Consider the following 26,746-nt stretch of genomic DNA (forward strand, 5'->3'; position numbering starts at 1 on the left):
ATACTGGTGATTACTTAATCACTTTGAGAGAGATCTGCTGAGTTTCTTCACTGTGAACTATGAGTTCTACACTTATTGTCGTTCTTGTTTCAATTGACTACGTTATAGGAGACACTTGCAGATTAGGTAAATTCTGTTTCTTCTCAAACTTTTGCCCTTTTATTTTAACATCCATCTGCAACACTTTAACTACTGTGATGTTTGCCTGGTGGGGATTTCTGGTTTTCTCTCTTCTGTGCTTATTAATGGAAATTCTCGTGTGAGGAATTGTCACTTTACCCCATTTATATTTGATTATTTTTTATATCACTGAGGACTCATTAGTATTTGTTTCATTATGTGAGTTCAAATCTAGTACTATCATTATTTGCTTTGTTGCTCAAGATGTCCCAGCAGTGGCCTTTAGGGATTCCTTCAGGTTGGGTCCTTCAGGTTGCTCTTTTGGCAACTCCCCTTCTTTTACTGAATTTTTTTCTTATTTCTGACCCCAGAAAATGTCCCAGGCTCATCTTGTCTTTTCCTTATCCCAGGCTTGGAATCGTCCGCTTTTCCTTAAGAATGGTGGTTCCTTTTATTGGAAACAGTGTTTAGGGACGAAGATCTGAGTGCCAGATGTCCTCGTCGTTACACTGCTTCTAGGTCTGCTCAGGGGACGAAGCTCGGAGACCAGTACATACGGGCATATGCCTGTGTGTAACACACATACATGCACATATATATGAAACAATACTGATAACCATTTCCAGTCCAATACAGCAGTGCTTATGTAGCGTTTCTCCTTTCTTGGTAAGTTTTTCTCCAACAGTGAGAAGCTTAAGTTTTTAGTACCTACATTCTATTCACATATTTGTTCTGTTCTGTTACACACATAAGGTAGTGTAAGAGTTACTAACCTATACCCCTGTGAGAAATACTGTATTAGTAGGATTTGTATATAATTCACTTTGTCTTTAGCCTCAGGATCTTCTTTTCGCCTGCCTTTCCTCTCTCTCCGCCCCCATTCCTCCCCTCCCCTTCCTTCACTTTCTGCTCCTCCTCCTCCCTTTGCCCATCCTCGCCTCCCCCTTCCGTTTCCTGGGTTATTCTTTTTTAGTACAGTTAGTTTCATTTGTTATGATTTTATGTCATTGAATTTCTCTCAAAATTACTATGGTTTTAAGAGTCAGAATTATTTAAAACTAAATATTCAAAGGAGGGTCACTTGTTCCTTATTCCTGCTACCCTGTTCCATTTCCTAGTTGTTCGCACTCCTTTCTCACCTATTCCCTGTAGGTGACCTACCTTCTTAGTTTATGGTTTGTTCTTGTATTTTTGTTCCAGTGAGCAGAAGCGTGTATTTTCATGTATCCTTTCTGTTCTTACATTGAGACAGCGTATCTATAGGTACTTTTGAACTTTGCTTTTTTTGACTTATCACTGTGTCCTGGAAATTACTGCATATCATAGAGATCTTCGTTTTTTTCAACAGTTGTACAGTACTCCATTGTCTGAATGTGTCATAGTTGAGTCAATCACTTTCCTATATGTAGACATTTAGGTTCCTTTTCCCCAATACTTTACATTTATGAAGAATGCGGCAGTGTGTATGTAGTTTTATGTTGCTGGTGATGTATTCCCAGGATGTATTCCTAGAAATGGACTGCTGGGTTCAAAAGTAAGTGCGCGTGTGATTTTGTTAGGCATTACCAAAGTTCCCTCCAGAATGAATGTACAAATTTGTGTTCCCATCAGCAGCGTATGTGAGTGCTTGTTTCCTCACATCCTCAGTGACAGAGTGTTAAAAGTTTGCTTATCTAATAGATGAGAAATGGTATCTGTGTTTTTTTAAGCTGAATTTCTCTAGCATGAGTGAATTTGATCATTTTTTATGTTTTAGAGGCTATTTTAATCTTTTTTTGTGAATTGTCTGTTCATGTCTTTTTCCTGCTTTCTGGTTTTTTGTTTTCTTCCCTTTGTTTTTAAGAGTTCTTTATGTTAGGACTATTAACCTATTGCAGCATATGTTATAAATATTTCCCTAGTTTTTCAGTTGTCTTTTTGTCTTTTTAACACTTATTCAGTTTTAAAATTCTTAGTCAAATTTATCAATTTTTAAAATTGTCTCTGGATTCTTAGAATTAAAAATTTAAAGTACAATTCATGTATGTTTTCTTTTAGAAATTTGAGTTTTCATTGTTTTATATCTAGATTCCGAATTCATTTGGAGTTTATTCTTGTCTGTGGTGTGAAATATGGATCTAATTTTGTGTTTTTCCAAATGGCTACCTAATTTTCCTGGTATTATTTATTGGGAAGTCCATTTGTAATTAAGTGATTTAAGATGTCACCTTTGTTATATATTAAATTTTTGTGTGTATATGGTCTAACTTGGCTTTTTATTCTGGTCTCTGTTTATTCTTGTGCTACTGCCATACTGCTTTAATTATAGGTGCTTTCATGGGATGTTTTAATGTCTGACAAATTTAGTCCTCTTGTGATTTTCCTTTTTCATTGTTTTCCTGGTTGCTATTGCATGTTTGATTTTTCTGTGTCAACTGTATTGTAACTTGTCTAACTGTATAATTTAACTTGTTATATATTTTTCTTGTATTGCATTGAATTTGTAAATTAAGTAAGGAAGAAATGACTTCTCTTAATATCGTCCTAGGCTTCCCTGATAGCTCAGTGGTAAAGAACCTGCCTGCAATGCAAGAGATGTGGGTTCAATCCCTGGGTCAGGAAGATTCCCTGGAGAAGGACATAGCAACCCACTCCAGTATTCTTGCTGGGAAAATCCCACGGACAGAGGAGCCTGGAGGGCTGCAGTCCATGGAGTTGCAAAAACTTGGACACAACTGAAGTGACTGCCTGCACATACAGCAGCATCATAGCTAAGAATACGATATGTCTTTTTGTTTGCTCAGTCTTCAGGGTCTTATCAGTTACGTGTAAACGTTTTTTTCATATAGACTTTATACGTTGTTTAATTTATTCGTAAGTTATTTCATCTTCTTTCTTGTTGTCGTAAATAGGAGTTTTCTCTGCCATTAAGTCCTGATTATTACTTTTCAATATTATTTCAAAAATTATCTGTTTTATGTACAGTAGTGTGTATATGTCAACCCCAAACTCCTTTTGTATGTTAATTTTACATCCTACTTTTTCATTAAATTCTTCTATTTTTTACTTAGTTTTAGCATTGATTTTTTGGAGTTTTTCAGGTGTACTATTATATGATCTGCAAAACGAAATGTTTACTTCTTTACCTATCTTAGAATTTTTCTTATCTCCTTGGATTGGCTAATACCTCTAGTTCAGTGTTGAATAGTAGCAGAGATGGTGGGTTTTTGCATTGTTTCTATTCTTATTGGAAATGCCTCTGTTATTTGTTAAATAAGATAATGGTTGTAGGATTAAAGCCTGTATCGTGTTGAAGATGTCTCCTGTAATTCCTTCTTCCTTAATGATTGAATTTTGAATGGGTGTTGAATTCTGTCAGTAGATTTCTCATCTGTGTAGAAAACCATGTTTTTCAGCTTATATTAATGAATATATTATATATTAAAAGTTTTTCTTAACTGAACAGTCTTGCATTCCTGGGATAAATCCCTCTTGTTTATATTGTATTATTTTTTAATGTGGTACTGGATTCAGTTGGCAAGCAGTAAAATTGTTTAAAGAAGGAAATGGCAACCCACTCTGGTATTCTTGCCTGGGAAATCCCATGGTCAGAGGAGACTGGAGGGCTACAGTCCTTGGGGTCAAAAAGAGTCAGATATGACTGAGTGACTGAGCATGCACAAAAATTGTTCCCTCCATTGTATTTCATGAGTTTTTTGTTTCTCTGCATTGTAGTATCTGATGTGCTGTTTTGTACTTATTTATCTATCTTCGTGATCAGATTCATCTGTGGGGCATTGGTTTTTTTACACTGTCAGATAAGAAGTTCAGTTCAGTTCAGTTCAGTCGCTCAGTCATGTGCAACTCTCCACGACCCCATGAATCACAGCACGCCAGGCCTCCCTGTCCATCACCAACTCCCGGAGTTCACTCAAACTCATGTCCACAGAGTCGGTGATGCCATCCAGCCATCTCATTCTCTGTCGTCCCCGTCTCCTCCCGCCCCGAACCTTTCCTAGCATCAGAGTCTTTTCCAGTGAGTCAACTCGTCGCATGAGGTGGCCAAAGTATTGCAGTTTCAGCTTTAGCATCAGTCCTTCCAATGAACACCCAGGATTGATCTCCTTTAGAATGGACTGGTTGGATCTCCTTTCAGTACAAGGGACTCAAGAGTCTTCTCCAACACCACAGTTCAAAAGCATCAATTCTTCGGCGCTCAGCTTTCTTCACAGTCCAACTCTCACATCCATACATGACCACGGGAAAAACCATAGCCTTGACTAGACGGACCTTTGTTGGCAAAGTAATGTCTCTGCTTTTTAATATACTATCAAGGTTGGTCATAACTTTCCTTCCAAGGAGTAAGCGTCTTTTAATTTCAGGCCCTTGTATAAAATGGTACAGTGTTTGTATCTAACCTATGCACATGCTCCCATATACTTTAATCTCTAAATTACCTGTAATATGTTGTTATTGTTCAGTTGCTAAGTTGCGTCTGACTCTTTGTGACCCCATGAACTGCAGCATGCCAGGCTTCTAATATGTATTTAATGTATACATATGTATATAATATATACACGTTTGTAGTATATGATGTAATGCAAATGTAAATGCTATGTAAATAGTTGCTGGTGTATGGCAAATTCAAGTTTTGCTTTTTGGAACTTTCCGAAGGGTTTTTTTTTTTTTTTTTCAGTCTTTGTTTGAACCTGCAGCTGTGGAGGACTAACTACTCTTTTAGCTTGAATTTGATTTCACTTTTCCATCTCCTTATTGTTGTTGTTCAGTAACTAAGTCGTGTCTGACTCTTTGAGACACCATGAGCTGCAGCACGTCAGGCTTCCATGTCCTTCACTGTCTATCCTGAAGTTTGTTGAAACTCATGTCCATTGAGTCAGTGATGTCATCCATCCATCTTGTCCTCTGTCACCCCTTCTTCTCTTGCCCTCGGTATTTCCCAGCATCAGGGTCTTTTCCAGTGAGTCAGCTCTTCACGTCAGGTGGCCAAAGTCTTGGAGCTTCAGCATCACTCCTTCCAATGAATATTCAAAGTTGATTTTCTCTAGGATTGACTGGTTGATCTCCTTGCTGTCCAGGGGACTCTCAAGAGTCTTCTCCAGCACTGCAGTTCGAAAGTGTTAATTCTTTGGTGCTCAGCCTTCTTTATGGTCCAGCTCTTATATTCATGCATGACTACTGGAAAAACCATAGCCTTAACTATGCGGACCTTCGCCAGCAAAGTGGTGTCTCTGCTTTTTAATATACTGTCTAACTTTGTCATGGTTTTTCTTCCAAGGAGTAAGCGTCTTTTAATTTCATGACTGCAGTTACCATCTGCAGTGATTTTGGAGCCCAAGAAAATGAAGTCTATCACTGTTTCCATTGTTTCCCCATCTGTTTGCCATGAAGTGATGGGACCGGATGCCATGATCTTTAGTTGAGTTTTAAGCTAGCTTTTTCACTCTCCTCTTCCACCTTTAACAGGTTTTTTAGTTCCTCTTTACTTTCTGCCGTGAGTGGAGTCCTCTGCATATCTGAGGTTGTTGATATTTCTCCCAGCAATCTCGATTCCAGCTTGTGCTTCACTCTGCATATAAGTTAAATAAGCAGGGTGATCACATACAGCCTTGTTGTACTCCTTCCGAATTTTGAGCTAGTCCATTGTTCCATGTCCAGTTCTAACTGTTACTTCTTGACCTGCAGACAGGTTTCTCAGGAGACAGGTGAGGTGATCTGGTATTCCCGTCTCTTTAAGAATTTTCCAGTTTGTTGTGATCCATACAGTCAGAGGCTTTAGTGTAGTCAGTAAAGCAGAAGTAGACGTTTTTTTCCGGAATTCTTTTGCTTTCTCTCACTAACGGATGTTGGCAATTATCTCTGGTTCCTCTGCCTTTTCTAAATCCACCTAGTACTTCTGGGAATACTCAGTTCACATACTGCTGAAGCCTAGCTTGAAGGATTTTGAGCATAATCTTGCTGGCATATGAAATGAATGTGATCGTATGGTAGTTTGAACATTCTTTGGCATTGCCTTTCTTTGAGATTGGAATTAAAAGTGATTTTTTTTTTTTTTAGTCCTGTGGCCACTGCTGAATTTTAATTCTTTATTTGTAGTTGGCATTCTCTAATGTTGTTGAACAACTTAGAAGCAGAAATAGCCTCTTAAAGTTGTATCGAATGAAATCTGATTTTAGCGTTTGATTTTGACAGTGAGCAGTTAGATTTGTTACAGTATTAAAGAGCACTGGCCAGGGAACTGGAGCACGTACAAGTTCTAATCTGAAACTTTGATTTTATGTAGGCCATAAGTAAATAATAGTTTGGCTTCATCTTTGGATATCTTGACATCTTTGGATGTCAGTTTTTTCATCTGTCAAATCAAGTGGACACTCTGATCTTTTGACTTGTTTCATATCCAAAAAGATTAAATGAAATTGTTTTTTAGTCATTGAAGTATGTATTTTTTCGTTTCGCAGAAAAACTTTTCCTAAATTTTTGTTTGCTTTTAGAATTACTTATCTGTTCTAATCAATAGATACTCATGATTGTAGATAGTTTTGCAAAACAAATTCTGACTGCAAATAAATAATTTATGTTGTGGAATGTTTGTAAGAGTATCAGTGAAGTGATGCAGCTCTCTTAACTAGATTGTTTAACGTGTGCCTAACACATTGTGCTTTCAGGCATGTCTGGCTGCAGCAGTGACCCTGCAACTCTTGGTGCATCTAAACCAGCCACAGAAGAAGCCAAGTCTAGTTCTGAGGTGATTGGGTGATATGTATATTGTTTTTTAAATCAACCCATATCAATCAAATTTAAACTGTCCAAATTGAGTTAGTTTGTCTAACCATGTGCCGATCTAAATAAACTCTTCTACACACATAGACACAGGAAAGGCGTGGGAAGAAAGAGAGCCATTTCTTCATAATTGTAAGTCAGTTATCATTTGCCTTTGGGCATATGAAATTCTACAATATACCTGTCCCATAAAAATGAAATAAAAGTCGAGTCAAACTACAGTATTAAATTTAAATATGCAACGAAGTTTCTGTTGAACTAATAGTAGTAATTGGTTCACATTTGTGCTTATCTGATCCTGTATTGTCTCTAGTTAATTATACATCAGAATCTAAGTGTAATGTTTAAAAAATATACTGAGTTCTGGACTTTACCTCAGACTCTTGAAATCTGAGTGTGTAGTGCTAGATACTGGGCTATGTGTATGTTTTTATTGTTGTTGTTGTTGTTTTAAATTCTACAGGTGATTCTATATCACCTCAAAACCACTGTTCTAGCTAATTAGAATACAGAGATACTAAGAAGTTAATCTTATATTGAATTCAAGGAATCAGATATTTCTTTGAACATCTAATCCTAGTAAAAGCTCTCAAATTTATAGTGGTTAAAGATTTACAGAGTAACACTTTCACATTTTTCCACCTTGCCCCTTAGACTGATTTGATACAATCCAATTAGGTAAGAAGAACAGCCGTTATTTCCCTCATTTATTTGTTGAACATATCTTAACTTTCAGAGAGGTAGTAGCTGACTTTGGGAAACAGGCAGGTCTGGAGCATAACATGGGTTCTTCCGACTCCAGTTGCAGTGTTAAAAAATTGGTTTGCTGTCTGTGTAGGTGGCAGTGCTAGGCATAATGTTTCATCATCGTCCCAAGACACTGAGTCTGTATGACAAGCTTTAGGTTTAGAGCTCGATAATGTACTTTTTGGGCTTCCCTGGTGGCTCAGAGGTTAAAGCTTCTGCCTCCAATGCGGGAGACCCGGGTTCGATCCCTGGGTCGGGAAGATCCCCTGGAGAAGGAAACGGTAACCCACTCCAGTATTCTTGCCTGGAGAATCCCATGGACGGAGAAGCCTGGTAGGCTACAGTCCACGGGGTCGCATAGGGTCGGACACGACTGAGCGTGTGGATGTGGATGGGAATGTACTTTTTACTCAAAAGTCAAAGATGAGCTCTGGTTGGCAGAATATGTATTATCTGTGAGGGATTTGGAATTCTTTGTGATTTAAAATAGTTTGGCTGTTTACCATTTGTCAAAGAAGTGTTGTAGTTATATTTAGTTCTGAGAACCTAGGGAATTATGTATACCATGTTTGTCTTAGCTCGTGTTTTTTATTTTTTACGATCAGATCTCTGAATCTGTACTGTTGAGAGATGATCAGAAGTTTGACACCTGTGAACTACAGGAAGGATTGCCAGCCCAGCCAATGATGGGGATTATAATTGTAAATAAAATTATTCTTTTTGTGGTTTACCACTGTGAGTTTCAACTACTTGAATGTCACCCAGCTAGATACTAAACTAGAAATTTCCTGCTCAGTAGAGAGTTAAACCGGGATGGCAGTAATCTGAAGGAATCCACTGCCAAGTAATTGTTCCAAATTTGTGTGTAAATTCATATTAGGCATTCTCTGTATTTTTAGCCATGCCCAGGGATATTGTACTTAAAGAAGAAAAAAGAAAAACCAACTGTGTGAGTATAATCTGAATTTATACCCAAATTTAAAAGGTTTGTATGAGTTTATTACAGTTAACCAAAGTCAGATTTAGGAATATTTTGTGACTTTGAAATTGCTTGTTTATTAGAATTCTATTAACCTAAATATTCTTTTTTCACTATCCTTGATGAAAACAATTTAAGGCTCAAATTTGCTTATAAGAATTCTTCTTTTAATGTGTTATAACTCTATATGTATTTTGGCCATTAACTCTTAAATGTTCTATACGTCAAACTTTTCAGTAATTCAGGGTAATCATAGCAGAGCTTGGCACATAAGCTGATGGTCAGTTTGATGAGTGAATTAATACTCGCTCTACTAGTAAATGATATATGGATACTAGTTTCTTAGAAATAGAATACGATGACCTGAATTATAGTTTTCATTTCATAAAAAGCAAAACAAAACAGCAGAAACTCTCAACATTGTGAACTGAGCCAAAAACATCAACCCTGAATAAGAGACGTAAGATTCATGCAGGTTCTATATGACATTACTGTGTGGATCACAACAAACTGTGGCAACTGAGACCTGGAAGTCTTAACATCGATAATGAGGAAAGAGCTGTGATTTGAACATAAAGAAAAATGAATAAATTTAAGAAACTTAATAGGGACGAATTATATAAAGACAGAAACAAGGAAGTTGGGAAAACAGGTGTATTTTTGCCAACAACAACAAAAAGGGAAAGCAGAGTAGTTGCATTAGGTATTTTAGTATTTTTGTGCGACTTTCCTGTCTGCCCTTTGATATAGTAAAAGTAATGCATATACTTAATTCTAATACCCAAAAAATATATATACAAATATTTTCATTCCTTCTTTACATAAGTAACTCAGAGGTCTAAAAGTGAATTTGTTCAGATCCTGCACACAAGCTGCACGTTATTAGGAGAAATTTTAAGATAAGTAAAATAGAGTATAGAATAATAATGCCTTTGGAGTGGTTCACATGAAGTATTACAGCAGTTCAGGAAGTGTCAGCCAGGAATATCCGTGGAGGTGGTCTTTAAACTGTCTTACAGTGTGAGGTAGTATTTGAGCAGGTGACTGGTGATGGTCACTACCTGGGCAGAGTCTTAGAGAAAGGAAACAGAAGCGTGTATGGGGAAGCATGAGTAAGTGTGATTTAATAAGGTATCTGAAGAAGCATAATTGGTGTTAAGAAGATAGTTCAGGTCATGGAAAGATTGTGTCAGGTGGAATTGGCTTTTATGTTGTGGATATATTGGGCAGGAAGACAGACATGTTAAAAATATATATAACATATACATAAATGATAGACAACAAAGGTCCATCTAGTCATGCTATGTTTTTTCCAGTAGTCATGTGTGGATGTGAGAGTTGGACCATAAAGAAAGCTGAACGCTGAAGAATTGATGCATTTGAACTGTGGTGTTGGAGAAGACTCTTTAGAGTCCCATGGACAGCAAGGAGATCCAACCAGTCAATCTTAAAGGAAATTAGTCCTGAATATTCATTGGAAGGACTGAAGCTGAAACTGGCTGCGTGATGCGAAGAACTGACTCATTTGAAAAGACCCAGATGCTGGGAAAGACTGAAGGCAGAAGGAGAAGGGGCTGACAGAGAATGAGATGGTTGGATGACATCACTGGCTCAATGGGCATGAGTTCGAGCAAGCTCCAGGAGTTGGTAAAGAACAGGGAAGCCTGGCGTGCTGCAGTCCACGGGGTCGCAAAGAGTCGGACATGGCTGAGCAACTGGACTGAACTGAAATTCTGATGTAATCTTTACTGCTACAAAGCAGGATAAGAGGCTAAAGAGTGATGAGTGCTAATTTACATGAGTTGGTCAGGAAGGGCCCTTTCTGGGTGAGCAAATACCTCAGTGAGTTGAGGGAGGGGCATGTGAAAATCTGGGAGTAAGAACCTTCCAGAAAGAGGAGACAACAGCAAAAATAAGATTAGTATGTTGGAGGAATAGTGGTGAGGACTCTGGCTGGAACTGAGGGTCAGTGAGAAAAGAGTGGAAGGAAATGCAGTAGCTAAGATTTGCTTGGCTTAAAAACGACTGACAGATGATTAGACGCTTGGGAGATCTGAAATGCAGGATTCAAGTAGCAACTGGTTGGAAAATATAAGACAAATAGATGTTGATACTAGTAGATTAAAACATTTGTTAAGAAAAATATGCAACATATGAAAGAAAATTGAAGCAGTAAATCAACTCCCATAGACTTATCATCCAGATTCAATCATTATTTCGACTTGACAACATTTGCTTTATCCATTCTTGTGTAGGGTCATCTCCCTTTTACAAACCATGAAATTGACAATGACAAGATGGAATAAAGGAAAAAAAGAAAGAACTTGGCCGAGACAGTAGCCTTTGTAAGCTTGTTGCAGCGCTGACTTGATACTGGTCTGTCTTAGAGAAATACAGTTAGGGTGCACCCAGTGACAGTTCGGAGTAGGTGTGTGGGACTCCAGCATTTCTCCTGTTGGTCCTTAGCTAAAATCAGTGTGCTAGAGTTACAGCAGCTTTATATAATGTTTTTAACTTTCTTAGCTATTTCATAGTTGATTCTTTTAGTAGCTCTATGAGGTGTAGGTGAAGTTAAGACTCTTGTTTTAGAAAAGAGGAAATTGAGACCTAGGGAAGTACAAGTGACTTCTGTACAGTTATAAAAAGGGGCAGAGCCAGTCCTTAAGTCTGTGTCTCCTGATATGTTGATTAGTTCTCTTGAGATATCATGGGTGGGCTTATTCACCTAATGCTCTTGAACCATGTTAAATTAACTTTGCCATAAATACACTAACCATGTTTTTAAAGGTCATATTTTAACTGATTCAGACAGAAATTTCAAAGACTGTTTGAATTATGATTTTAATAGGATTGCTTTCTCTTTTTGTAGGCAAAAAAATAATCTAATTTCATCTGACACAGAAGGCATTTGTGCTTTTTGGTTTTAGAACAGAATATGGTCTCTGTTGACAAGCATAATAGTTCACTAAGCACTTCGACCTTCATTGTCTGAAGCCATAACTAGAACAATTAGAGTTGAATATTTGTGACTCCTTTTTCTTGTTTTCCACACTGCTTATACTTTATTCATTGCTGTTTTGCTTAGGTTTGACTGAGATTAAGAGGTTAATCTTTTAAATTAGACGAAAATGTAACTACTTGATAGCAGAACAAAATACCTGTTGATCATTAGAAATATTTCACAGTGCTCTTATAATGAATTTTCAAATAACATTTAAAAATGGTAGATATAAGAAGCAGTTGAAAAGCTTGAAGCTTATTATTGTACTTTATTTGTACCTGCTCAGTGGCAAATTAGATTAAACAACAGTGTTAAATATACGTGTTATAGAAGAAGTAATGTCTTGTATTGTTCGAGAAGTCTGACTAAGGCTAAGACAAGTTCTTTTATATCCTTTCTAGAAAGTTTCTATCTTGTTTCTAATAAGCGTTTTAGAAATTAGGTTTTACTATTCTTAATGTAATACATTGATAACATCAAGAAACTTATTTCCAGTAAGCCTTCTGTTACATTATTAAGATAGACTTTTAGTCTTTGGGTGAATTTTTGTTACTGTTGCATCTTTGATTTTCTGTGAAGTGTTTCCGTCATCATAAATTGTTGTTGATTTAGTTGCTAAGTTGTGTCCAACTCTTCTCAACCCTATGAACTGTAGCTCCGTGAAGCTCCTCTGTCCATGGGATTTCCTAGGCAAGAATACTGTAGTGGGTTGCCATTTCCTTCTCCCGGGAACTTCCCGACATAGGGATCAAACCCACATGTCCTGCTTGTCAGGCAGATTCTTGACCACTGAGCAACCTGGGAAGCCCTTTTTTATAGTTTTTGCTTTCCTATTTTTTTTTTTTCCATCTTGTTTGTTTGGTTATTTTGTTTTCTTTGCTTTATTCCTCACTTGGCACTCTGCTTTGGTCTTGTTTTGTGGTTTAGTTTTGTTTCTAATTGGTTGATACCATTTTTGGTTTTCTTTGTTCATGGAGTCACTCTCTTGTACTTAGTTTTCTTTGGTGTGTTTTGGTTTTGTGTGTGTGTGTTCCTTTGTTTTTGTTTTCTATTTGTCTGATTTTGCTTTTACCATTTGTCTGCGTTTCATTTTTTGTTTCTTGGTTGTTGGTGAGGTATTTTTGGAGGTTTTTGTTGTTGTTTTGGGGGAGCTTTTTTGTGTGTGTGTTTGTTTGTTAGCTTGTTTGTTTTAATCCCCTTTATTGCCGTAACAAACGGCTTGTGGAATCTTGGTTCCCTGGCCAAAAGTTGGGCCTGAGTTGCTGGAGTGGGAGTACTGAGTCCAGGACACTAGACCGCCCGAGAACTCCTGACCCCAGGGAGTATCAATCAGTGAGCACTCCCACGAAGCCCTCCACCTGAATCCAAGACCCAGCACCACCCAACTGCCTGCAGCACCCAGCGCTGGACGCCTCACCCAAACAACAAGCAAGACAAGAACATAAACCCGGTTGTCAGTAGGCAGGCTGCCCACAGACACCCCAGAGCATATCACCTCACACAGTCCTGCCTGTCCGAGGGGAAAAAACTCGCCTCACCAGTAGTCATAAATGCTGATGGTCAAAGTGTAAGGCCTTTTACAGTGTTAATCTCAAGGCGTATTTTCAGGAATAGAAAACATAAGTGTGAGAAAAAATTTCATGAGCTTCTTCTTTTAGTTTTGGTCTTTAGCAGCTACAGGAAGACTATAGACTGGGGGTTGAATTTATAGGAGGAAGAGTTATTGCACCAGCCACAGGGGTGCAGATGAAGTGAGCAGGCAGGCGTTCAGTTGGCCAGGATGGAGAACGTTAGGGGAGAATGGAGTCTGAGAGGTGACTGAAGTGGTAGGGGTCAGACTATCAGCAGTTTTTTGGTGTTGCTTTTTTATTGCGTTGATTTCTGGCTGTGCTGGGTGTGGGTTGCTGTGAGGGCTTTCTCTAGCTGTGGGGAGCGGGGGCTGCTCTCTAGCTGTCGTGCACGGACTGCTCATTGTGGTGCCTTCTCTTGTTGCGGAGCAGGGGCTCTAGGGTGCACGGGTGTCGATAGTTGAGGCAGGCGGGCTCGGTAATTATGGCTCTCGGGCTCTAGAACTTGGCCTCAGGAGTTGTGGTGCACAGGCTTAGTTGTTTCACAGCATGTGGGATCTTCCTAGATCAGGGACAGAACCCAGGTCTCCTGCATTGGCAGGCAGATTCTTAACCAAATGTGCTACTGGGGAAGTCCCTTCAGCAGTTTTTTGAGCCGTACTGTTGAGAAAATTCGCTGGAGTGATGAATAGTGTTAAGGGCTTCACCAAAGAAGGGCATGGGGGAGTTATTCCCCCCCCAGTGCGGTTGGTCTTATGCTATGAAATGCATTGCATTTATGACATTAAAGTTGTATTTTTTAAAATTATAGTTGATTCACAGTGCTGTGTTAGTTTCTGGTGTGCGGCAAAGTGATTTAGTTCTATGTATACACACACACATTCTTTTTCATATTTTTTTCCAAAATGGTTTATTGGTGGTAATGGTTTAGTTGCTAAGTTGTATCTGACTCTTGCGATCCCATGGACCGTAGCCTGCCAGGCTCCTCTGTCCCTGGGATTCTCCAGGCGAGAATACTGGAGGGGGGTGCCTTTATTACATGATACTAAATACAGTTCCCTATGCGATACAGGAAGGCTTTGTCATTTATTTTATATATAGTAGTTTGTATCTGCTAATTACAAACTCCTGATATATCCCTCTCCCAGCCCCTTTCCCCTTCAAGAACCATAAGTGTTTTCTATGTCTGAATTTATGTTTTTGTAAATATATTCATTTGCGTCGTATTTTAGATTCCACATATAAGTGATATCTTATAGTACTTGTTTTTCTCTGATTTATTTCACTCAGTATGACAGTCTCTAGGTCCATCCATGTTGCTGCAAATGGCCTTATTTTATCCTTTTTTCTGGCTGAATAGTATCCCCTCGTGTGTGCCTACACACACACGTCGTCTTTATTCATCCATCTGTTGATGGACATTTAGGTTGCTTCCGAGTCTTGGCTATTATAAGTAGTGTTGCTGTGAACGTTTGGGATGCATGTATCTTTTTGAATTATAGTTTTCTCCAGATGTATGCCCAGAAGTGGGTTTCTGGATCATATGGCAATTCTGTTTCTAGTTTTTGAGGTAATCTGGTGCTAGTGATAAAGAACCCGCCTGCCAGTGCAGGAGACATAAGAGACTCAGGTTTGATCCTTGGGTTAGGAATATCCCTTGGAGAAGGGAATGGCAACCCACTCCAGTATTCTTGCCTGGAGAATCCCATGGACAGAGGAGCCTGACAGGTTACAATCCATAGCGTCGCAGAGTCAGACGTGACTGAGCCAACTTAGCATGCACACACTCATACTGTTTTCCATAGTGGCTGCACCAGCTTACAGTCCCACCAGCAGTGTAGGAGGGTTCTCTTTTCTTTAGACCCTCTCCAGCTCTTGTTTGTATACTTTTTGGTGATGGCCATTCTGACTGGTTGTAAATGTAGTTTTGATTTGCATTTCTCTAGTAATTAGCAATGTTTAGCATCTTTTCTGGAGAAGGCAATGGCACCCCACTCCAGTACTCTTGCCTGGAAAATCCCATGGACGGAGGAGCCAGGTAGGCTGCAGTCCATGGGGTCACGAAGAGTCAGACACGACTGAGAGACTTCACTTTCACTTTTCACTTTCGTGCATTGGAGAAGGAAATGGCAACCCACTCCAGCGTTCTTGCCTGGAGAATCCCAGGGATGGGGGAGCTTGGTGGGCTGCCGTCTCCGGGGGAATCACACAAAGTCGGACACGACTGATGCAACTTAGCAGCATTAGCAGCATTTTTTCATGTGCCTGTTAGCCATCTGTATGTCTTCTTTGGAAAAATGTCTACTTAAGTGTCTCCCCATTTTTTGATTGGGTTTGTTTGGTTGGTTATTGAGTTGTATGAGCTGTTTGTATAGTTTGGAGATTAAGCCCATATCAGTCACATCATTTGCCGATATTTTCTCCCATTCATAGGTTGCCTTTTTCTTTTGATTATGGTTTCTTTTGCTGTGTGAAAGCTGCTTTGAATTAGGTCCCATTTGTTTATTTTTGCTTTTGTTTCTTTTGCCTTTCGGGAGACTGACCTAAAAAATCGTCTGAACAATATATGGCAGAAAATGTTTTGCCTGTGTTTTCTTCTAGGAGTTTCATGGTGTCGTGTTTTATATTTTAAGTCTTTAAGTCAGGGGTCCCAGCTTCCAGACTGAAGACCAGTACCTCTTGTCAGATCAGTGTCCTTAGCTTAGAAACAAAGTGCACAATAAATGTCATGTGCTTGAATCACCCCAAACCATCCCCCTCACGCCTGGGCCATGGAAAGATTGTCTTTCATGAAATTAGTCCCTGGTGCCAAAAAGTGGTTGGGGACCACTGCTTTAAGCTTTTTTGAGTTTATTTTTGTGTATGGTGTGAGGGTGTGTTTTAACTTCATTGATTTACATGAGGCTGTCCAGCTTTCCCAGCACCTTTTGCTGAAGAGACTGTCTTTTCCTCATTGTGTATTTTTGCCTCCTTTGTTAAAGATTAATTGACTGTAGGCGTATGGGTTTGTTTCTGGGCTTTTTGTTCTGTTCCATTGATCCACATATCTGTTTCTTTCCCCCAATACCACAGTGTTTTGATTATCGTGATTTTGTAGTATTGTCTGAAGTCTGGAAAGGTTGTGCCTCCAGCTTTGTTTTTTTCCTTAGGACTGCTCTGGCAATTCTGGTTCAATATAATTTTAGGATTATTTGTTCTACTTCTCTGAAAGATGTCATAGGTAATTTGATAAAGTGAGTATGTATTAGACCAATAAGTTCTGCTATTATAAGAAGCAGTATGTAGCATCAGGCTATTTACAGGGTTTTCCAGCCTTAGCAGTATGACATATTTCGCTTTAAGATTTTTTATTGTTGGACGTTATCCTGTATATTGTAGGACCTCTAGCAACATTCCTGCCCTGTATCTTCAAGATGCCAGTAGGACACCATCCCCAGCTATAACATACAGAAATGTCTTTAGAGGGGGGGATGGGTACTAAAATGGACTTCAGTTAATAACTATGGAGTTATCAGGATCAGTAATAACATCCATATTTTCTGGCAGCTCATGCTATTTGCAATAGCAGGCTTAATCCGTATCTTGACGCTCCTGATTCCCAGACATCCTCGTTTAATTCTGCAGCCTCCCACAACTAGGAGTAGGAAGTCCTAGATGCAGCTGTCTCTAGGGCTCTGGTATTAGCAAAAGGCAGCACTAATGATATTGTAAAGGACAGAAATGGTGTGGACCTAACAGAAGCAGAAGATATTCAGAAGAGGTGGCAAGAATACACAGAAGAACTGTACAAAAAAGATCTTCACGACCAAGATAATCACGATGGTGTGATCACTCACCTAGAGCCAGACATCTTAGAATGTGAAGTCAAGTGGGCCTTAGAAAGCATCAGTACGAACAAAGCTAGTGGAGGTGATGGAATTCCAGTTGAGCTATTTCAAATCCTGAAAGCTGATACTGTGAAAGTGCTGCACTCAATAAGCCAGCAAATTTGGAAAACTCAGCAGTGGCCACAGGACTGGAAAAGGTCAGTCTTCATTCCAATCCCAAAGAAAGACAATGCCAAAGAATGCTCAAACTGCCGCACAATTGCACTCATTTCACACGCTAGTAAAGTCATGCCCAAAATTCTCCAAGCCAGGCTTCAGCAATACGTGAACCGTGAACTTCCAGATGTTCAAGCTGGTTTTAGAAAAGGCAGAGGAACCAGAGATCAAATTGCCAACATCCGCTGGATCATGGAGAAAGCAAGAGAGTTCCAGAAAAACATCTATTTCTGCTTCATTGACTATGCCAAAGCCTTTGACCGTGTGGATCACAATAAACTGTGGAACATTCTGAAAGAGATGGGAATCCCAGACCACCTGACCTGCCTCTTGAGAAACCTGTATACAGGTCAGGAAGCAACAGTTAGAACTGGACATGGAACAACAGACTGGTTCCAAATAGGAAAAGGAGTACGTCAAGGTTGTATCTTGTCACCCTGCTTATTTAACTTCTATGCAGAGTACATCATGAGGAACGCTGGGCTGGAAGAAGCACAAGCTGGAATCAAGATTGCCAGGAGAAATATCAATAACCTCAGATATGCAGATGACACCACCCTTATGGCAGAAAGTGAAGAGGAACTCAAAAGCCTCTTGATGAAAGTGAAAGAGGAGAGTGAAAAAGTTGGCTTGAAGCTCAACATTCAGAAAACGAAGATCATGGCATCTGGTCCCATCATTTCATGGGAAACAGATGGGGGAACAGTGTCAGCCTTTTTTTTGGGGCTTTCCAAAAATCACGGCGGATGCTGACTGAAGCCATAAAATTAAAAGACGTTTACTCTTTGGAAGGAAAGTTATGACCAACCTAGATAGCATATTAAAAAGCAGAGACATTACTTTGCCAACAAAGGTCTGTCTAGTCAAGGCTATGGTTTTTCCCGTGGTCATGTATGGATGTGAGAGTTGGACTGTGAAGAAAGCTGATCGCCGAAGAATTGATGCTTTTGAACTGTGGTGTTGAAGAAGACTCTTGAGAGTCCCTTGGACTGCAAGGAGATCCAACCAGTCCATTCTAAAGGAGATCAGTCCTGGGTGTTCATTGGAAGGACTGATGCTATAGCTGAAACTCCAATACTTTGGCCACCTCATGGGAAGAGTTGACTCACTGGAAAAGACTCTGATGCTGGGAGGGATTGGGGGTGGGAGGAGAAGGGGACGTCCGAGAATGAGATGGCTGGATGGCATCACCGACTCTGTGGACATGAGTTTGAGTGTACTCCGGGATGATGACACTTGAGTGATGGACAGGGAGGCCTGGCGTGCTGTGATTCATGGGGTCGCAGAGAGTCAGACACGACTGAGCGACTGAACTGAACTGAAGCTATCAAACAGCTTTCATAGGTAATTCATTCACTAGCATTCTGAAAGGTTTCTGGAGCGTTGCACAGTTATCATTGATACTCAAAAGCACTCACAAAGATGTCGCAAGACTTTTTTCCATTTATCCACTTCTTGTAGTTCAGCTTTCAGTGTCTTCTGTTGCAAGTAGATGAAACCAGTTCCAGGTCACTTACATAGAAAATATATTTACTAAGAGGATCTGAGGTAACTTACAAGAAAGTTGGAAACCAGCATCCAGGTTCCCTCTCTGGGAGTACGCACCAAATCCCGGTTCAGCACAGTTTCAGTTCGGGCACTGTGCTGCCAGGGCTTAGCAGCGGACACTGCCAGGACTCTGGGTACTAGCTGTGGTACGTGGCGCTGCCCCCAGGTGGTGGCAGTTTGGTCTCACCACAGTTCCTGCTGCCCCACAGTGAGTTTTTATCACTGCTCTTGTTGTCACTGCTTTCTGATCTCAGGTCTGGGGCAAGTGCCTTCATAGAGCTTGGGAAACAAAATAATAATGTAACTTACGTAGAACTTATTATATGCCAGATACTTTTCTAAGTACTTTATATATATTTCACTTAATCCTTACAAGAACTAAGGTAGGTACTAATATCATTTTACTGATGAGGAAAGAGAATTTTAGAAACTTTGGAACTTTTAGGAAGTTTACGTAGTATGTGGAGGAGCTAGGGATTGAACTCAGGTAATCTGGCTGCAGATATTTGCTTGATTATCAGGTATTTTGAGCTTTTATATAGTTATAAGAAGCAGGTTCTGCCTTTCCCCAGCCTTATGTGGAGGCTTTCCCCAACATTAAAAGGGTACTGTGACTGGGCAGCCAGAAGGATGAGATATAGACTCAATACGTGGCTAAAGTCTGACTTGGCAAACCAGTCATTGCCTCTGTTGCTGTTTTAAAAGCTCCAGGATGAGGGATGCTGAATTTGAGGATCAGAGGGGTTTTTTTTTTTTTTTTTTTTTTTAGTGCTCTGCCATTTTTTATTCACTTAAGAGAGGAGAATACTTGTGAGAGTTCAGACTCTGGATCAAATAGGGAATATGTGTCTAAATAACCCTTAGGATTCTGCGACATTTTTATAGTGAGAGGGTATTGGCCTAGTTAATTTTTGTCATGAAGACCAGGTTTGGAAAATTGGTAAACTTTATTTGCTGCTGGGTTGTAGAGCCGCAAGTCAGTCCTTGCTCGTGGGTGGGCGCTATATTCAGGACCACGCGCCTGCCACCACCAGATGGGTGTGGTCTCCCTAGGGTGGATTTGGGGCTTTCAAGAAAAGCAGATCCTCTGCCATTAGAGGTGGTAGAATGGAATTTCACCCTGTAAAAAGCTGTCTTTATTGAGGTGAATTTTGCATATGATAAAATGTGTCCACTTAAAATGTACAGTTCGATGAGTTTTGACAAGTATATGAATTTGGGAAATCGTAACCTCAGTCAAGCGGAGAAGGCAATGGCAAGCCACTCCAGTACTCTTGCCTAGAAAATCCCATGGATGCAGGAGCCTGCAGTCTGTGGGGTCGCTAAGGGTCGGACACGACTGAGCGACTTCACTTTCACTTTCACACATTGGAGAAGGAAATGGCAACCCACTCCAGTGTTCTTGCCTGGAGAATCCCAGGGACGGGGGACCCTGGTGGGCTTCTGTCTATGGGGTCACACAGAGTCGGACACGACTGAAGTGACGCAGCAGCAGCAGCAGCAGCAGCAACCTCAGTCAAGACACAGACAGTTTCTTGTGCGCGTTTGCAGTCAGCCCTCCTGCATCTGCCCTGCTCCTCAGGCAGGAGCTGGTTGGCGCGCTGAGTTAGCGTGCGTGCTCTGTGCGTGCTCAGTTGTTCAGTCGTGTCCGACTCTCTGTGACACTGGGACTGTCGCCCTCCAGGCAAAAATCCTGGAGTGCGTTGCCTTTTCCTTCTCCAGGGGGTCTTCCCAGCCCCAAGACTGAACCCCCATCTCTGTATCTCCTATGCTGGCAGGTGGATTCTTTACCACTGGGCCACCTGGGAAGCCCTTCTTCATCTACAAAAGTGAGAATTTTGTGTTCTACAGTTCTGGTATGTATTCTTTCTGTGTCTGGATTTTTGGCTCTGAATATTGAGATTAAACAAGAGCTATTGCATACGTCAGTAATTCACTCCTTTTTATTGCTGAGGAATATTATAAGTATAAACTGTAATTTGTTTATCCATTAACCTGTTCATAGACATTTTTTTTCTTCTCATTTTGGGCTCTTATAAGTAAGCCTACTGTGAATGTACATGCACAAGTCTCGTTGGGACGTTTGTTTTTATTTTTCTGGTCAATGCTTAGGAGTAGAATGACTGAGTTATATGATCAAGTGTATGTTTGATTTCATAAGAAGTTGCTAAGTGAAGTGGTTTTTTACATTTCCTCCAGCAGTGTATTGGAGAAGGAAATGGCAACCCACTCCAGTATTCTTGCCTGGAGAATCCCATGGGCAGAGGAGCCTGGTAGACTACAGTCCGTGGGGTCATAAGGAGTCGGACACGACTTAACAGCTAAACCACCAGCAGTGTTTGCATTTACTACTCTTTAACCAGTACTTGGTATTGTCAGCCTTTTTGAACTTCAGCTGTTGTACTGGGTGTATGCTTGTGCCTTCTGTGGCTTTAAATTGCGTTTCCTTGATGATTAGTGGTGTTAAACATCTTCCATGCACTTATGGCTTATTTGTTTTCTTTAGTGAGGTGACTGTTAAAGTTTTGTCCGTATTGTATTTGGGTTGTTTGTCTTCTTATTGAATTTTATTTATTTTAAATAAGACATATATACATTTTAAATGGGGCTTCCCTTATGGCTCAGTGGTAAAGAATCTGCCTGCCAATGCAGGAGACTGAGGTTCAATCCCTGGGTCAGGAAGATCTCCTCAAGAAGGAAATGGCAACCCGCTCCAGTATTCTTGCCTGGGAAATCCCGTGAACAGAGGAGCCTGGTGAGCTACCGTCCGTGGAGTCACAAAAGAATCCTCATGACTGAGCGACTAAACGACAGTTCATTTTGAATACCAGAGGAGCCTGGTGAGCTACCTCCATGGAGTCGCAAAAGAATCCTCATGACTGAGCGACTAAACGACAGTTCATTTTGAATACCAGTTGTTTGTCAGATGCATATCTTACATCTATTTTCTCCCAATCTGTAGCTCATCTTTTCATCTTTTAAATGGTGTCATTTTGAAAAGAAATTTTTAATTTTGATGAAGTCCAAATTATCAGTGTTTCTCTTATGGTTGATGTTTTCCATTTCCTAAGAAAATATTTGCCTACTCCAAAGTCATTGTGAAGTCTACTAATAAACCCATCAAAGGCATTCTTCATTTCTGTTATAAGTGATTTTTTTATCTCTAGCATTTCTTTTTTTTTTTTTTTTAATCTCTAGCATCTCTTTTTGGTTCTTTCTTAGTATTTATACATCTTTGTTTATGTTGTCCGGCTGTTCATGCATGCTTTCTACTTTATCCATTACAGCCTTCTGAACCACCAGGGAAGCCCATATTACTCATAGTTGTTTTAAATTCCTGGTCTGGTAATTCCAGCATTGTGCCATTTCTGATTGTGATGTTTGCTTTGTGACTTCAAAGTGTGTTTTTGCCTTTTGTAGACCTTGTGATTTTTACTTGTTAATCAGACATGATGTATCAGGTAGGAGGCCCTGCTGTGGCTGTGGGTATAAAGTGTAGGAGGAGGGGAATATTATCCTGTGATTAGGTGTCAGTCTTTCAGTGAGCCTGTGCCTCTGGACTGTGAAACTCTCGAGTGTTTCTCAGTTTTTCTCTCCTCTCCTTAGGTGGCGCAGGATATCTGGAATGTGCTGGGTGTGGCTGTATGCCTGCTCAGCCCTGTTAGCTGCTGGTTATACCCAAGCAGGCTAGGTTCTGGTTTCTCCTGAGGGTAAGCCTTGTTAAGAATAGAGTACTTCGGGACCTCCCTGGTGGTGCAGTGAATGAGAATTGTCCTGCCAGTGTATGGGACTCGGGTCCAATCCCTGGTCTGGGAAGATTCCACATGCTGTGTGGAGCAGCTCAGCCTGTGAGCCACACTGCTGAAGCCCACATGCCCTGGAGCCTGTGCTCCAGAAGAGAGAAGCCACTGTGACGAGGAGCCCCACACTCTGCACCTAGAGAAAGCCCTCATGCGGCAACGAAGACCCAGCACAGCCAAAGGAAAAAGAATGGGCTGCTTAGCGTATTTCACAGTGGTTCCAGTTCTCACCACTTGCTGGAAGGATGAGGGAGTTTTTCTGTGATATTTACTGGAGTAACCTGGTCCCGCTCTAGAAAGCAATACTAAATATTGTGGGTCCTTGCTTTTGACTGGGTTCCTCTGGAGTCTTTAACTCTCCAGAGTTGTCCACGCTGAGCCTTCAGCAACTCATTGATTACTGTTCAGATTTTCCTTCCACAACATTGGTTACTGAGGTGGTTTCCACTGGTTTTTGTTCTAGTAAGCCACGACTTTGCATTTGCCTCTCTCCAGTTTTGGGAGTAACAGTGTGCCCTGTGTCCTCCCGTCTTTCATGAATCCAAGAAGACTTGTTGATTTTTCAGTGTGTTCAAGGTACTTGTTAGAATGAGATGGTGATTTCCAAGCTCCTTATATGCAGAAACGAAAGCAGAAGTCCCCCAAGATAACTACTGTTCTGCCTACCATCGTCATACCTTATTGGTTTTCTTGTTGAATTGAATCATATAGTAGATACTCTTTGGGTCTGGCTTCAGTGGCTCAACATGGTCTGTAAGAATTTTTTCTGTGTTTAATGGCAGCAGTTCTATTTTATTGCTGTGTAGTGTAGTGTTCCATTGTTTGATTATACTACGGTTTCTTTATCTGTTCTGCTGTTGATGGACATTTGAGTTTGCAGTTTTAAACTATATTATGGATAAAGCTGCTGTGAATAGTCTTGTACTTGTTTTATGATGGACAGATGCACTATTATTTCACGAGTATGTTTCCTAGGAGTAGAATTTCTGGGTTGTAGAATAGGCATATGTTTAATAGTATTGCCAGAAAGTTTTCAAAGTGATTTTACCAAATTTTACTTGCACCAACAATGTTTGAGAACCTACATAGTTGCTAACAATTTTGTCAGTCTTTCTAAATTTGGCCATTCTAATGGGTGTTAGTAGTATTCTGATCTGTGGTCTTAATCTGCATGACAAATGAAACTGAATGATAGGGCTGTCCCGGTGACTCAGATGGTGAAGAATCTGCCTGAAATGCGGAAGACCCGGGTTCTTTTCCTGGTTCAGAAAGATCCCCTGGAGAAAGGAGTTGCTACCCACTCCAGTATTCTTGCATGGAGAATTCCATGGACAGAGGAGCCTGGTGGGCTACAGTCCACGGGGTCCCAAAGAGTCAGACACAAATGACTTGTAGATCTTTCCTAATACTGAAATTTTATGTTTGCTTAAAGAGCCTAGTGCGTACTTATAGCCGTAGTTCTTATTGGCTACACTTTGGAATCACCTGGTGAACTTTCAAAACTTAAAGTTCCCCAGGTAATTCTAGGATGCAGAGAGGGTTGAAAGTCGTTGGCATTTTTGAATGAAATATTCTGTGCCTCTCAGGACTTTGCTGTACCCTTTGGTGAGTGACATGTTTGTCTTTCTCATTGCCCAAGCCAAATATTGGGTAGGGAGCAGAGAGAAGGCCTGGGTTGCCCTGCATTTCTCCCCTACTCTTGACCCCCCACAATCTAGTCACTCTGTAAGGCTCTTACTTTACCTCCTAAAGAATTCTCAAAAAAGAATTCACCTTTTTCAGTTCCCACAGCCTTAATTTAGATCTTTATTATTTCTTACTCACACTGTAAAATGCTTCCTAAATGGTTTTTCTACTTCTAGTCTTTCCTTCTTTCCCTTCAGTCTAACTTCCTATCAGGCTGTTCTCTAAAATAAACTGATTTGATTTTTCTGCTTCTTTCTCCTTATCTATTTTAGGAGAAGTTCACAGTTCTTGGTCTAGCATTTATAAAGTCCATCATGATAGTGTCCTACATACTTTTCTAGCCTCCTTGTCATTTTTATTTTTAAAACCTAATTTTGATAAAATTTCATACAGAAAACTTAAACTCTTTACCCAGATTCACCATTGTTTTGTCCCATTTACTTTAACATTTTCTCTTTAAATACAGAGTTTCTTCTCTTTTGAACCATTTGAGAGTGGTTTGCAGACATTATGTCTGTTTGTTCTTAACAACAAGGACTTTCTCTTATATAATCTCAGTACTTTTATCAAAATTAGAAAATTATTAAAGAAATTGATACAGTACAATTATTTAATCCACAGTTGTTCCAGTAATATCCTTTACAGCTTTTTTTTTCCTGTTTTGTGATCCAGTCTATAATATATATCGTATTTAGCTGTCTTTTTTCTTGTCTTCTTTTATCTGCAATAGTTCATCTACTTTTTTCATGAACTTAAGGGGACGACAGAGAATGAGATGGCTGGATGGCATCACCGACTCGATGGACATGAGTTTGAGTGAACTCCGGGAGTTGGTGATGGACAGGGAGGCCTGGCGTGCTGTGATTCATGGGGTCGCAAAGAGTCGGACACGACTAAGCGACTGAACTGAACTGAACTGAAGCTTCATCAAGTATAGGAGCCAGGTTTTCTACGGTCTACCATCTATTTCCAAGATTTTTGGTCTTTATTATTTCCTTCCTACATCTCACTTTAATTTGCTCATTTTCTATTTTCTTAAGGTGCAATCTTGGATTGTTGGTTTAAGATCTTCTATTCAGATATAAGCATTTAAAGCTATAAATTTCTCTCAGCATTGCTTCTTTGGGTGCATCCCACAAATACTGCTGTGGTGCATTTTCATTTTCTTTCTTTTTTTTCATCCCCCTGCCCTGCATTATCATTTTCATTCAGTTAGAAAATATTTTCTTTCTCTTGTGATTTCTTCTTTTTCAAATTTGGAGAAGGCCCCTGCATATCTTGTGTGAGTTGATTGTAATTAGATTTCTCTGTGGTCATCAGTTCAGTTTAGTCGCTCAGTCGTGTCTGACTCTTTGCGACCCCATGAATCACAGCACGCCAGGCCTCCCTGTCCATCACCAACTCCCGGAGTTCACTCAAAGTCATGTCCATCGAGTCAGTGATGCCATCCAGCCATCTCATTCTCTGTCCTCCCCGTCTCCTCCCGCCCCCAATCCCTCCCATCATCAGAGTCTTTTCCAGTGAGTCAACTCTTTGCATGAGGTGGCCAAAGTATTGGAGTTTCAGCTTTAGCATCAGTCCTTCCACAGAACACCCAGGATCGATCTCCTTTAGAATGGACTGGTTGGATCTCCTTGCAGTCCAAGGGACTCTCAAGAGTCTTCTCCAGCACCACAGTTCAAAAGCATCAATTCTTCGGCGATCAGCTTTCTTCCCAGTCCAACTCTCACATCCATTCATGACCACTGGAAAAACCATAGCCTTGACTAGACGGACCTGGTTGGCAAAGTAATGTCTCTGCTTTTTAATATGCTGTCTAGGTTGGTCATAACTTTCCTTCCAAGGAGTAAACGTCTCTTAATTTCCTGGCTGCAATCAGCATCCGCAGTGATTTTGGAACCCAAAAAAATAAAGTCTGACACTGTTTCCACTGTTTCCCCATCGATTTCCCGTGAAGTGATGGGACCAGATGCCATGACCTTTGTTTTCTGAATGTTGAGCTTCAAGCCAACCTTTTCACTCTCCTCTTTCACTTTCATCAAGAGGCTTTTGAGTTCCTCTTCACTTTCTGCCATAAGGGTGGTGTCATCTGCATATCTGAGGTTATTGATACTTCTCCCGGCAATCTTGATTCCAGCTTGTGCTTCTTCCAGCCCAGTGTTCCTCATGATGTACTCTGCATCTAAGATAAATAAGCAGGGTGACAAGATACAACCTTGACGTACTCCTTTTCCTATTTGGAACCAGTCTGTTGTTCCATGACCAGTTCTAACTGTTGCTTCCTGACCTGCATACAGGTTTCTCAAGAGGCAGGTCAGGTGGTCTGGGATTCCCATCTCTTTCAGAATGTTCCACAGTTTATTGTGATCCACACAGTCAAAGGCTTTGGCATAGTCAGTGAAGCAGAAATAGATGTTTTTCTGGAACTCTTCTTGCTTCTCCATGATCCAGTGGATGTCAGCAATTTGATCTCTGGT

General features: G+C 40.3%; 1 protein-coding gene across 1 annotated transcript in view; it reads left to right on the forward strand.

Annotated features, from left to right (window-relative positions):
- Window positions 1-26,746, forward strand: part of LOC148774827 (uncharacterized) — a 103,566-nt gene that overhangs the window by 13,186 nt on the left and 63,634 nt on the right. The window contains exons 3-5 of the mRNA XM_088827847.1: window positions 6,783-6,862; window positions 6,991-7,029; window positions 8,250-8,345. Of these exons, the coding sequence (XP_088683973.1) occupies window positions 6,783-6,862; window positions 6,991-7,029; window positions 8,250-8,345 (215 nt within the window). The remainder of the gene's footprint in view (window positions 1-6,782; window positions 6,863-6,990; window positions 7,030-8,249; window positions 8,346-26,746) is intronic.

This window comes from Moschus berezovskii, chromosome 19, assembly GCF_049115385.1.
Source record: "Moschus berezovskii isolate FMDL1 chromosome 19, NW_MosBer_1.0, whole genome shotgun sequence".
NCBI classification, from domain to species: domain Eukaryota; kingdom Metazoa; phylum Chordata; class Mammalia; order Artiodactyla; family Moschidae; genus Moschus; species Moschus berezovskii.